General features: G+C 41.1%; 1 protein-coding gene across 1 annotated transcript; it reads right to left on the bottom strand.

Annotated features, from left to right (window-relative positions):
• Window positions 1-4,298: 4,298 nt before the first annotated feature.
• On the bottom strand, window positions 4,299-14,216 carry LOC130490506 (vomeronasal type-2 receptor 26-like). Its single transcript, XM_056864330.1, has 5 exons — window positions 14,016-14,216; window positions 12,270-13,118; window positions 10,461-10,679; window positions 6,983-7,109; window positions 4,299-5,203 (listed from the first exon to the last, which is right to left on the bottom strand). The coding sequence occupies exons 1-5, from the start codon at window positions 14,214-14,216 to the stop codon at window positions 4,299-4,301; spliced, it is 2,301 nt and encodes a 766-aa protein (XP_056720308.1).
• Between the last annotated feature and the right edge of the window lie 241 nt (window positions 14,217-14,457).

Raw genomic sequence — 14,457 nt, 5'->3', positions numbered from 1 at the left:
ATCAGCAATATCAACATTGTACACTGTGTGAGGCAAAACCGCTCAAGAGAGAGTAAGTGATAACACCACCTGAGTGTATATGAGAGCCAGCATGGTGTAGTGGTTAAGAATGGTGGTTTGGAGCGGTGGAATATGATCTGGAGAACCGGGTTTGATTCCCCACTCCTCCATATGAGTGGCGGAGGTTAATCTGATAAACTGGATTTGTTTCCCCACTCCTACACATGAAGCCAGTTGGGTGACCTTGGGCAAGTCATTCTCTCTCAGCCTCAACTACCTCACAGAGTGTCTGTTGTGGGGAGGGGAAGGGAAGGTGATTGTAAGCCAGTTTGATTCTGCCTTAAGTGGCAGAGAAAGTCTTCATCATCATCATCATCATCGTCATCCTTCTTTTAGACATAGGATGAGAGTCATCAATCAGAATTAAATTATTCTGAACCATATGAAGCAGCTCTTTGGCCAATGAAAAAGGGAGAAAGGGTCTTCTCTGATCATCCATAAGGGCTTTGCTGGGGAACACGAGACCTTCCTGGACACATGCTGTATGGAATGTGGACTGAAGTGAATAGGAGAAGTGGGAGAGATTGAACAAAAAAAATTGGTTGGATCCAGTGCTTTGATTTCAAATATACATGATCAAACTGACAGAAGCCCAATCCACAACACTAAGTTTGATTGTCATAGGCTGTATTTATAGCAATCTTCACAGTCCTGGCTCATGTGTTGGAATTAGCTGGAGGAGGTGTTTGAGGCTCCGAAAAACAACAGAATTAATTATAAATAAATTTCTGGTAAACCAGGAAAAAGTCGAATACCCAGAATTTCTGGGAGGATGTTGGGCTTCAGGGGGAGAGGGGAGCAGGAAACTCCCATTTGGCTGATAGAAGTACTTTCAATTTACATTTTTGTAATCCTGAAATAAGCCAAATACCCATACTGGTATACATAGGCAATTGGCTTATTTTGGGGTTTCCTGAAAAATTCAGGCCCATTATAGTCTATGGGGATATTTTTCAAAGCTCCTGGGGTGGCTTTTGGGGGAGGGGTAGACTCCCCAAATTTGCAGCATGGTTGCAAAAGACCTGCTGTGGAAAGGAACTCCTTATATGGTGGGTGCAGAGACACTCCTGCCCCAAGTAACATACAGTTCCAAAGTGCTGATGCACTCTCAAGATCTGATAAACACTGATCTTGAGGTTATAAAAGGAGGAGCTTCCTGGCCAGAAGTTAGAGAGTTCCTAAAAGGTTGGCACCTGCTGACCTGAGATGATTCTCTCCATCCCTTTCATGGAATGTGGGCTCTTGAACCTTGATTCTTGCATGGATTGAGGCTCTCAGACCTTCCATCAGGGTTAAGACTTTCTTGCCAAAAAGTCTCTCTAAGTGTTTGGTCCTTGTGTGTTCTGAATACTCACAGATTTCTCCAACATTTACAAGTCTTCCTATAAGACTGGAGAACTTCCTAAACTGAGGATTCTCTCTAGATATCCAGCTCTTACGAGGACTGGGTATCTAGACTGAATACCTACAGATTTTCACATCTTTCACATAAGGTGAGAGCTCTTGGAGTCCATCAACCCTTGAGTGGATTCTGGAGTTTACCAGTCCTCAAAGGACTGTAGGAGCTTAGATTTCTCCGTCTTTGTGTAGACATGGAGGTTCTAAAGACTCCTTATAGATCTCTCCATCCTTTGTATGGAGGTACTGTATATTCCTTAATATTTGCATGTATTGGGAAGTGTTCACTAAGGTCTAGCCAGCCCTTATAGACATAGAAGTTCTGAAGACTTCTCTCAGACTAAGGTCTTACACAGAGCTCTTCTCTCAGACCAACGTCTCACACAACTTCACATAGCTTTAAGCTTTACATAGCCTTCTGGTTCTGACAAGGCTAAAAAATGGCATGCACACACACAAAAAAACATAGCATAGGATCAGAGGCCTTTCATTGGCTAAAAACACTTAGAGATTTCTCTATGGTTTCATGAACTTAGTCCTGGCATGGACTGAAAATATGCTTCAAAGGCTCATAACCTCAGCTCTTACATGAACTCATGGAATCAGAGATTTCTCTAACCTTTGCATACACCAAAGACATTTAAAGATTAAAATAGCACATACAGGACCTAAAAGGTCTATTTATCCTAAACATGGATTGGGAACTTTCAGATCTCTCTAGTCCTGCTGTGCTGGGGAGGTTCACAAATGACATGACTAGGTGAAGTATGTCTACTTGTTTTATGATATTCTAGATACTTTGAATTAAGATGCTTTTAACTAAATCAGATCTTATTCATTGCACTAACCATTTTTTACAAGATTTCTGTAACTGTTATATTTCCTGAATGAAATATTATTACTGTTTTAAGGTTTGAAACTCTCGTATCGAGGTATAGAGATTGTTTAAGATTGCTTGCATACATGAATATGTTTAAGACTCATAATGTCTGAACTTTGTAACATTTTTTAGAACTTTGTAACCATCTACATGCATATATACTATGTAAAATAAACTGTACATACATTCACATCCTTTTCATAATTTATTGAGGCACTTCAAGAGAAAGCTTACTTTGGTAAGAAGCATTTGAGTCCTGCTTAGTAGGTGTGTAACTGAATAAGATAACATATTTTTTTTCTCAGGAAGGGGTCAATTCTAAGAGCATAGGCACTGAAAATCATTGACCCACTTCAGGCTGCCTGAAGGAGATTGCTCATCCACATGAATGAAGAAATCTCCGTCGGAAACCTGGTGGTGTCAGAAGCCGTTGAAGTTGGCTTTTTATTTGGAGGGTATATCGCTCCAGACTGGGTCAGCCTCATTTTTAATGACTCTTCTGCCTGCATACTAGTCTTTTGTGGATAATTCACAGTGGGTATCTGTGTTAGTCTGTCTGCAGTAGTAGAAAAGTGCAAGAGTCCAGTAGCACCTTAAAGACTAACAAAAATATTTTCTGGCAGGGTATGAGCTTTCGTGAGCCACAGTTCACTTCTTCAGGTACAGCTAGAATGTGAATCCATCTGTCTTTAAGTAGAGGAGAGTGAATTCAGACAAGCATTAGTATGTAAATGTTAACAGTATGTAAATGTGAATAGCAGGCATGATGGGATTAGGTGTGGTATGCAGAAGAGTCTGTGATGTCCAGGGGAGAGATGGGTGTGGAGAAATCAGCATTGGTAATGAGCCATGAATGCAAGGTCTTTATTCAGCCCTGGTAAATGCATTGTCTTTAGTTTGGATATCAACTGTAATTCAGCAGTTTCTCTTTCCAATCTCCCTTTGAAATTCCTTTGTAAGAGAACTGCTACTCTTAAATCTGCAACAGAATGTCCTGGATGGTTGAAATGTTCTCCCACTGGTTTTTGAATATTGTGGTTTCTGATGTCAGACTTATGTCCATTTAATCTTTGTCTAAGAGACTGACCTGTTTGTCCAATGTAGATGGTGGAAGGGCATTGTTGGCATGTGATGGCATAAATCACATTAGAAGATGAGCAGGAGTATGAACCTGAGATAGTATGGCTGACATTGTGGGTCCAGAGATGATGTTCCTAGAGTCTATATGAGGGCAAAGTTGGAACCTTGGTTTGTTGCAGGCCTTGGTGCCAGAGTCCATGTTCCTGTTAAATAGTTTATCATCATGGGTGAGCAGCTGTTTTAGGTTAGCCGGCTGTCTGTAAGCAAGAAAGGGACGCCCCCCCCCCCCAGTGCTTCAGCAAGGGAAACTAAACCTGAAATTTACCAAAACAGCTAATTGCATGTTTATTTTCAGTTTGGGTTTATTGATAAGCACAACCGTATTCAGGACCAACCCAGGAGCTGGCATATTTTACATTTGTTTTTGTTTATTTAAATGCTAAACCATGATGTAGCTTATAATGACTCTCTACTAGGGAAGAAAGTGAGTTAAAATGTCTAAGCAGACAAACACATAAAATAAATTCAAAGACTTTCATGTCATCTGCAACTTTATTTTTAAACTAGAAATTCTAGTGTTTGACCCTGGGGTCTTCTGCATGCTAAAGAGTTGCTCTACCATGAGCCACATCACCATCTTTGAAGATGCTACGCTTGGTCAGGGAGGGAGAGACCGGAGATTCTCGTACTCATCCCCCAGATGAGCCAGAGACCAGGGAACAGGTTCCTTTACCCTTCAGAGCCCCTGGCCCCTCCTAGAGGCCCTTTTGCTTCAGACCTATTTGAGAAAGAAATTTAGAACAATTCCCAGACAAGGACCTCTTTTCATTGCATTTTATAGTCAAGACTGCATCAATTTAGTCGTCTGCATATATTTCAGTTACTTAACTTTTCTGTTCATTAACTGTTCCCTGTTGTTCAATTCAGGCCTCACAATAATAATATAGCATTTTGGGAAGAAGATGCAAACCAGCAGTCCAACACTGGAGGCTAAAATAGAGAAGATCTCCACAGCAACCATGTACTTCCCCTTTGTACTCAGATAGGTTGGCACAAAAGACAACCAAACACTGCAGAACACCAACATGCTGAAAGTAATAAGCTTGGCTTCATTGAATGTGTCAGGCAAGTGCCTTGCTAGGAAAGCCACTGTGAAACTGACAATTGCCAGGAAGCCCAAGTAGCATAAGACACAGTAAAACAGAGTTGCAGATCCCTCATTACATTTCAGTACAATTTCTTCAGACATTGAATACTTATCCATCTCTGGAAAGGGGGGACAGGTGGCAAGCCAAACAGTGCAAATGCCTGTTTGTATGAGGGAGCAAAAGAGAACAAGGCAGTTGGCCAGTTTGTTCCCCACCCATTTCCTCATCCTGCTTCCTGGTTTGGTGGCCATAAAGGCTAGAACCACAGTGATGGTTTTGGCCAACACACAGGAAACAGACACGGAGAAGACGATGCCAAAAGCCGTTTGCCTTAGGAGACATGTCATCTTCTCAGGTCGGCCAATGAATAACAAAGAAGAAAGGAAGCAGAACAGGAGCGAGATGAGGAGAGTGTAGGTAATGCTCCGGTTGTTGGCTTTAGCAATGGGAGTGTTGTGATTCTTCATGTATATTCCTAGCACCAAAATTGTGACAAAAGAAAAGAAAAGGGCACAAACTGCTACAGTGCACCCCAATGGGTCTTCATATGACAAATAAGTTAAACATTTGGGAATGCATTGGTATTGTCCCATGTTTGGATAGAGATCTTCTCTGCAAGTGGCACAGTCATTCATATCTGTAACAGAGAGAGAGAGAGAGAGAGAGAGAGAGAGAGAGAGATCAAGCAATTTCCACTTCCCATAAGTATTCCTTTATCTAATCATTTGAAATGTTTGTACTGAATAGTTCACAGAATCTGGAAAGGTTTCTTAATACATCCTACAATGAATACCTAAGTTCTATTGAAACTGCCAGTTTGGGGGTGGGGAAAGAGAAGAGTTAGGCCCTATCAAGCTTCTGACACTCTCACTATCTGACCGAGGGAAGAAAACTCCCCCTATTCACCTTTCAAGGAGTTTAGCAAAGCAACATTTTCAGTGTTTATTCATTAGATGTGTACAGTGCCCTTTCCCCAAGCAGCCTAGGGCGATACCTGCCTCCATTTTATCCTCATTAGTTAGTTGTTCTGAGAGAGTAATTGGACCATTGTCATTAATAGAGCTTCATAGAAGAAGGAGCATGTACTTGTATGCCAGAGCCAGAGCTCACCCAAACAACTACATCTAGGTTAGGATTGCCAAACTCCTGCTGGAGATCTCCTGCTGATAGATTTCAGTTCACCTGGAGAAAATGGCTTCTTTAGCAACTGGACTCTATGGCATTGAAGTCCCTCCCCTCTGCAAACCTTGCCCGCTTTAGCTTCCACTCCAAAAATCTCCAGGTATTTTCCTACCCGGAACTGGCAACCCTAACCTACAGTAGGTGTGGAGCCTGACTCATTGAAAGCTTCTTTTTTTACTATAGACTGATGCCATGGAAAATCAGGCTGTTATTGTTTTCCACTTCTGCCTCTTCTTTGTGGATGCCACCATAAATGCCTTTTCTGACCTTAACTTCAGCCCTTATTGAAATTGTTAAATTTCAATCAAGCTTTGTTCCTTCCCACAAGGTTTCCAGGCTAAAGGCCAGCGTAAGTGTTGTCAAGGCGAAAGACCTGACCTGCTCACACTCTGCATCCAAGATGCCTGATCATTTTACTCATCACGTTGCTGTGGCAACTGTTGCTGCTTCTGTTATTTGCCACAAAAATATGTGGCTTCTATGCACATATGTGTCCTGCTGCTACCTGGCCAGGTGGAGCCACAATTTCTTATATCTTCTGATTCTCTCTGGCTGGAATATAGGGATTGATTAACTGGGGCATGATGGCCCTGAAAGCCAAGTTAATCAACTGGTTCACAAAACTGCTAAGGTCACCTTGAAAATGAATGGGAACACCTTCCTCCTGTAGCCCTCCAAAGAAAAGTCACCAACTGGCATACATTTTCTGTCCTCAAAAGTGATTAAAAATCAGGATCAAATGTGATCGCCTATCAAGCTATTCGCATTTTAAAAATCAAGAGCTACCCCTATGTAGAAGTAACTCAATAGCCGTTTATGCAGGGTAATTTCCCTGCGGTCACCCTCACCAACTGCTTCAGGGCTTCCTTTGGCTTATGCATGCCTTTTCCAACAGTCAGAGGTCACCTCCCTCTCCCCGCGTGTTTTGCCCATGTTTTTCAGATGCTGTTTTAACCAGATTTGGAAAATACGGGCAAAATGCGAGAGGAGAGCAAGGGGACTTCTGACGGGCAGAAAAGGCACATATAATCAAAAGGAAGCCACGAAGCAGTCGGCAGGGGTGACCATGGGGAAACGTCTCTGCATAAAAGACCAATGACTTCAATTGGTTTCTTTGTTTCTTTGGATCCAGCCATGCAGGCCCCGTGATACCCACAGAGCCTTTTTGGGTGGTCAAAGGGGACCCCTTTTCACCAATGGAAAAGTTGGTTGCATCTAATCCTCTGTACTCTACCTTTCTGAGTGGAAATCTTCCCTTTGGGACATGGGATGCAATCATAACAGCAAAATGGCTCTCCCTCCTTCATTTTCTTGCTTTGACCAGGCTGGCAGCTCTCACTGCATATGGAAAGAGGTGTTGTCTAATACAGAATGTAAGAGAATAATGACCTTCAGAATAAGGAATATGGAATATTTGCAGCTCTATAACATTTTCAGAGGAAGTCATGCAGAAGCCATTGTCGGAATGCATAAACCTGAACATTTTGGTTCTCATGGGGAAATTATGATCAGAGAATCCACGTGATTCCTATTTGAACTCCTTTAAAAAGACTTCACTGTTTCACAGAAATTTAATGACCTAAAATACACCTATTTATAGCTTCTATGCTTGTTTTATACCTGTCATTTTTAGCACAACATTTTCCCCATTTACTACTAGGTGTCTTGATGCTAAATTACTCCAGCACCATTTCAACACGACAATTAAACATACAGAAAAATCCTTTGCTGGCTTGAGAGTGCATTCATGAAAACCAGTATTTCCAAACTGTGAAAACTCTTGCATATCTATAACCTTGAGCTCTTTATCTTCTCATTTGCAAGTAAGGGGGCTCAAGAACCTTCTGTCTTGGCTCACTCCCTGCCTGCTAGTCATAAGCAGAGAAATAACTCCTGGATGAACTGTTTGGCTTCCTGAGAGGAGGCCAACAATGTTCCTTAGACCATTCCTCATATGTACCATGGCAGAGCAGTGTATCAGGTTATATATGAGGAATGGAAAGCCAAACAGCATTGGAGTCCCCTGCCAGACCCCTGACATCTCTCCCTGCTATTAATATTCATGCACATCTGGCATCCATCACCTCCTCTTGCAGCCTCCAATTCTGTCACCAAAGGTCCATGTCAAAACTGACTCCCAGACTGCTAGAGCTGCCTGCAGTACCACCATGAATCTCCTGTTGCCTGTGCCTACTAGTCTTCCTGCACCACCCCATTTGCCCATCCCATTTGGCATCTGCTCAAGGATGACTACAGTGAAGTGGGGAAGCAGTTGTGCCTGTCAAGAACAGAGTGGTCATCTGCTGAATCTGACCATGATGAATTTTTGATCAACCCTACTTAAAGCCATTGAAGAGACATTCAAGTCAATTTTATTAATACGGTCGACTGACCAATCACGTGCCAAACATCAAAGTTTCCAGACACAATAGTTTTGCACTGCAGAATCACAGACATATAAAGGTGTAAGGTCAATAAAAGCAGCCCTGGTTAAAATTATCATATTAAAATTGAAAAAATTGTAAAATATTCTAACAATCATTCTCTAATAAAGCTCTGCATATTTTAAATGGCAACAGCGCAGAACTTGGCAGTTTGGAGCTTAAGCTGAGGGTCTTCTCCTAATAGAGCTTCTTTGCCAAAAGCTCAACTGACTCATCAGGGAATTTACCAAGTAGGGGAGAAATAAGCTTTGATTCTAACTTCATGGTAGAATGGGCAACATATCAGTGCATGTTCGATGGTTTCAATGTCCCCTGTTCCACACGGACATAACCTCTCTGATCTAGGGATCTTCTTATATTTCCCCTCTAAAACAGCCGATGGTAGGGCCTGGCATCTCACAAGGGTAAAGACCTTCCTATAATTAATAGACTCAAGATGATAAAAATAAGCTGCAGGTGAGACCAAGTATCTAGATTTATCAGGTACTAGGGAAAATGGTGATTTCCAAAGGTCTGTCTGGCGTTCAATGTCTTCCACCCTTTGCTTCAAGAAACTTGATGCTTGGTCTATATGCCCACGACTAACAGGGTAGTGGAGAAAGGCCCAAGCAGGCCATTTTATGGACCATCTTTAGCGATATTGACTGGAACTTACCCTGTAGAAGCAGGGGTAGCAATCCTTGAGGAATAAGATTTAATTTGAGCCAAAGAATAATGGAAGCAGTACAGACCCTTGCCTCCACCCTCACCAGTCCTGCCTCCAGTCTAGCAGTAGTGTTTGATACACAATGAGGTACATGGAGGGCTGCTCTCAAGAATTTAGATTGAACCCGCTCCAGTGGGACAAAAGTAGATGAAGGTGGCCCAAGTAAAGTCCCATATGTTAGTTGTGCCAATGTTTTCACTTGGTAAAACTTAAGAGTGGCTGGAAAGTAATGCCCTCCCTTCGTTCTTAAAAATTTAATGATCATTGGAGAGACATTATGAGATTAGTTTAGAGTTGCCAGCTCTGGGTAGGGAAATACCTGGAGATTTTGGGGTGGAGCCTGAGGAGGGTAGGTTTTGGAGAGGAGAAGGACTCCAATGCCATAGCGTCCAATTGTTAAAGTTGTCAGGGGAACTGATCTCTATCGGATGTAGATCAGTTTTAATAGCAGGAGATCTCCAGCCACCACCTGGAGGTTGGCAACCCTAGATCAGTTCCAGAAAGCAACATAATGCGGGGGGATCATTTGCAAAATGGTAGCAAACTGCTGCAGGTTAGAAAAAAAGAACAGCTGCTTGCAATCCTGTGCTAACCAGATGTATACCTTTCTGAGTCAATGAACTTTTTTTTGCTGTCAAGTCACAGCTGATTTATGGCAACCCCGTAGGGTTTTAAAGGCAAGAGACATTCAGTGGTGGTTTGCCATTGCCTGCCTCTGCGACATGACCCTGGTATTCCTTGGAGGTCTCCCATCCAAATACTGAGACTGTGTGACTGGCCCAAGGTCTCCCAGCCAGCTTCCATGGTGAGAGTGGGAATTTGAGCCTGGGTTTCCTAGGTCCCAGTCTAACTTCTTAACCACTACAGCACACTGCCTCTTCAAATTTCATTTTACATGTTTTGGGTCTTCTGAATAAACCCACAAATCCTAACTGGTTGTGCATGTTTAATAACATACTGACAATTTATTTGCCCTTTTGATATTGTGTTTATCTTTTATAAAGGAACGGTTCTATCTATAACATTTCTGTTTCGACAGTATGTCGAAACACATTTGGCCTTCCATGGTTTACATTCGTAATGTTCCATAGATTATAGATATGTTGCTTATGAAAGGATATTTCATTTGTTTAGATTGTATTAGTTTTAAAAACTTCATTTTTAGCTAAAATTTTGCTTATCGGCTTTTCTGGTTCAACATATTTGTGTGTTTATGGGAGGTTTAGCTCCCCTCCCCCTTTTGTAAATACCATTATAAATAATAGCAAGGAGCAGAATTTGCCAATGGAAAGAGGTTTTGCCTAATATATAAGTGTAAGGTGAGAATAATGACCTTCAGAATAATGAATATGGAATATTTGCAGCTCCATAGCATTTTCAGAGGATGTCATGCAGAAGCCATTGCAGGGATGCATAAACCTGAACATTTTGGTTCTTGTGGGAAAATTATGATCAGAGAATCCACATGATTCCTATCTGAACTCCTTTAAAAAGACTTCACTGTTTGACAGAAATTTGCCAATGGAGGAAGATTTCTCAAATTAACTACAGTCAGATCCTACCTGGTTAAACCAATTAGGCCATGTGATGGCATCATCATTAATGGCAAACATTTGGGTATGAGGATCCATCCTCCCAACTTTCACTCTAACAAAGGACTGGTTTGGGAAAGCGACCCAGTTCATAATATCATATCCTGTTTTTATTGCTCCATCAGTACCCAGGGAAACCTCATCTCCAGCACTGTTATTAAATGTGACTCTTCTCAGATAGTGATGGAGCTATATGGAAATAAAAAGCACAGAGATTTCACATTCACTCATCTGCAAACAGGAAATTTCAAATCAGAAAAGGAGAGATAGTCTAGTGAAGTCAAATTCATATTATCAAGTCATATTTACAAATGTCCTACTCACATGCCAGCCCAAGGCAGAAACTCAAGATGCTATATGCACCAGATGCTAGTACACTGGTCACAGGGTTGGGTTCAGCAGTAATTTTCCAATATGTTTTTTACATGATTTTCGCAAATTCTTCTCTCCCGTAGTAGACCCCTGATAACCCCTTATGCTGTTATTGATGTCCCTGTCCCTCAGGAGTAGAATTTCAGGGAGATTACAGGATTTCAGGGGGATGGGGAAGCAGGAAACTCCCATTTGGCTGATAGAGGTACTTTCAATTAATATATAATTACCACTGGACCCAACCAGCTGTTTCTTAAGCCTCTCTAAAAACTCAGTAATTACCAAAAAAAAAAAAAAAAAAAAAAAAAAACCTCATAAGTGGCTTCTATCTTGATGAACTAGGTATAGGATGCACAACCCTAACTATAGTTTAAAGAATTCTGCTGTAATCCATTCCATTGATAATGCCAGTATTATTTTCCTATGAATCATACTCAAGCCCGAATGAAATAAAATGTAAGAGAAGAAACATTTAAGTACTGTTGAACTGACATCAGTTGTGATTAAGATTCAGCAATGAAAGTCAGCAGTAGTATTACTTATATGTCTACTTTGAATTTGCCAGGACTGTTAAGCTAGTACATTCATAGTGGGTCACAGAGGGAGCCTCAAAGTATGAACAAATATAGTTTATCTAGTTGGTTTAGAGAGTAATTTATGTAGTTTTTTCCTAAAGAGGTGCCTTGTTGTGCAGAATGTGTCCTCCTTTGGATAGATAGACAGACAGACAGACAGACAGACAGACAGACAGACAGACAGACAGACAGACAGACAGTTTATTTGCGGCCCTTGGCCAGATAAAACAAGATACATGGACTAAAATGGTCTTACCGACAAAGGTTTACAGTCCAAGTCTTAAGTCACTTTAAAAAATATAAATAAATAAATAAAATCCAAGTTACATCTGCCATTTGGACTAAGAGACTACTCTGTGGCAACGAATTTTCATCGCAGCCATACAAAATTTTGCTACCTGAGAGGTGACTGAGGGTTATCTCCTTGTAGGAGCTTTTCTCTTTCGCTGTGGGGTCCCATTCTCAGTATGAGAGGGGCTCAATAAACTTAGAACGGGGTATAGTGTAAAAGTTACAGTTCAGGAGAACATGTTCAGTGGTTTCTAAATCCCCCGATTTGCAGGGGCATAGTCTCTCTCTGCCCTGGGTATCTTCTTGAATTTCCCCTCTAACATAGCAGAGGATAAGGCTGCGCACCTAGCCAAGGTAAAAGCCCTCCTATATTTGTTTATCTCTAAGTAACGGAAATAGGCTGCCGGTGCAAGGATAAATTTGGAGTGGGGGGGAGCCATAAATAGGGGCACTCTTGCTAGATCTACTTATTGCTCGATATCCTCCTCCTTTGGACTCCAGATAATTGCTTCTATTATACATGAGTACTTAAGACATTTACCTGCCATGACTGATGATTCAAATATCTCCATGTCTTTCCACCCAGCATTGCTTGGTGTTTGTAAAGGGATGAATACATGGCATGCAAAGCATGTGCCACAGCATAAACAGCATTGTACACACTGTAGCTGTGGCCAGACATGTTCATTTCAAAAACATCTCCAGGAAGACTCTCAAGCTTCTCCTCCCCAGTGCAATTTTCATCAAACTCCTTCTCCAGCAGTGAGTCTGAGAAGTGACAGAGGAATGCCTGCTCCCAGAAGACCTTGATGAAGCTATCTCCTTTAGCCTGATGAGGCTTCCTGTTGTGAAGAAACTGATGGAATCCTGGTGGTTCATTTGTATGAAATGTAAAGGATATAATACCATGAAGGACTTGTAGGTCCCAGGTCCTTTGATAAAAATTTGTTGAAAAGTCAATCTGAGCTGTCATGATATATACTTTTCTTTTCATCTTTTGATCTTCAGAATCTGATAGTCTTACTAACCATCTCATATATGAGACCGCGTCTCCAGAAAAGATAACTGCACTGGCTTTACTCTTAATTATAACATCAAATATTTTCTGTCCATCCCCCACCAGGTTCATATAATAATCTATCGTAGTGGCTTGAAGGAATACTTCCTTGAATGCCAAACAAATGCCATTCTCAGAAAACAGAGGAAGCATGGTTTGAAGAAATCTTTCTCCATGTTCATCATCTACAACAATGATCCCAATCCATGTCCACCTGAAATGCAGAATTAAGTCAAGAATCCCCTTGTATTGATGGGCTTCATTTGGGACCATATGATAGATGGAAAGGCTTGAAAATTTATCATTCATTTCTGAAGCAGAGCTGTAGGCGAGCTAAATGTTGGGGAATAAGATAGAAAAGTTTTTGAAAGAGTATGTATGGGCACATAATCTTCACATCAGTGTACCCTTTCCCATTTATATTGGGATGGATCCAACCATCCCCTAATTATCCTTCCTCCAACTTAAATAGTTCTTCCTCCAACAGAACAGCCATTTAAGTCTGAGGAAGTTTTCTTAAGACTATGGAAGGCTTCAAACTTGGTTATATATATATATGTTTTTAATACATACACTTAGTTCAGCGGGGTGGTAGAACAGAAGTTGGATTCACTCCATTCTTAAGTCAGGTTCTAAAGCCGTATTTCATTTTGGCTATTTGCAAAGATTTTCAACGGTATGGACATTATTTGTGAGAAGAGTGTGCAGCGTGTAAACGAGGTAGGCTGCTCAAAGTAATTTTATCTGAACAGGAAGGAATAAAGTCTTTCCTCACATAATATTTGGTGCTTTGATGCACAAAATTATTAGAAATTAAAATATATATTTCTGATGTTTTTCTGGTACCATGATTTCCTTTCCCCAGCATACTGTCTTTTAAACTTTTAAAAACTAATTAATTTGCATTATGGATACTGTGGGAAAACAACCCCTCAAGCCTTTTTTTTTTTTTACCATGGGAAATGAAGGATTTACTCAACCAACTCCAGTGTCAGGCTGCTAGAACAAAACAAGTTCATCTCTCCCAACCTCATCCCACTTATTCCCTTTCACATATGTTACTTTCCTCTGCCCTTAACAGGCCTCAAATAGAATTGTAGTATGATGATTTGCAGACAAACTGTAAAAAAAAAAAAATCAGAATCCAGTCCTCAATTCAAGAGTGAATTAGACACAGTCTTTCAGAACCCTCCTGTTCAAGTCTCTTTCATCTCTGCATATACAGCCTACCTGTGGGATTCTGTAGATGCTTAAAAGAGTTGCCATGTAGAAGGAAGTTTCAAATTCAAGTCCTCCTATGACTGCTATCAATTTGTCCTCACTGTCACACTTGTAGTTGGGGACAAATCTGCTCGTTGTATACAGAGGTTCCATTGTGGCGTGATAGATCCGTATTGCATCGAAGTAGCTGTTAGAGATGTGGTAGCCCATGGTGGTATTTTGTAAGAGATGCAAGTTTTCATTGATCTCCTTCACAGCAAATACCAGAGCCAAGACATGCTGATAGTTTTTAGTCTGTGTGCTACGACAAGAGTCACAAAAGTATTCTTCAGTTAGCAAAACTGTTGTTTTGGCATTGTCCTCTATGAAGTGGCTATGCTTGTATAGTCTAGGGCGCCAAAATTATGCGGTTGCACATCTGATAAAAAGTCCTTATGACAGTCGAAGGCTT

The sequence above is a fragment of the Euleptes europaea genome, chromosome 18 (assembly GCF_029931775.1).
Source record: "Euleptes europaea isolate rEulEur1 chromosome 18, rEulEur1.hap1, whole genome shotgun sequence".
Lineage (NCBI taxonomy): Eukaryota > Metazoa > Chordata > Lepidosauria > Squamata > Sphaerodactylidae > Euleptes > Euleptes europaea.
The sequence above is the reverse complement of the archived record's forward strand: the minus strand, read 5'-3'. Positions and strand labels throughout refer to the sequence as shown.

Bases quoted from the DNA above. Each gene is read 5' to 3' on its own strand.
- LOC130490506 (XM_056864330.1), bottom strand. From the start codon at position 14,216: ATGGGCTACCACATCTCTAACAGCTACTTCGATGCAATACGGATCTAT. The intron at 10,680-12,269 runs GTAAATGTCTTA...ATTTCCATATAG, and splicing joins TGAATCATCAGTCATGGCAG to CTCCATCACTATCTGAGAAG. The intron at 7,110-10,460 runs GTAGGATCTGAC...ATTCTGTATTAG, and splicing joins GGCCTAATTGGTTTAACCAG to ACAACACCTCTTTCCATATG.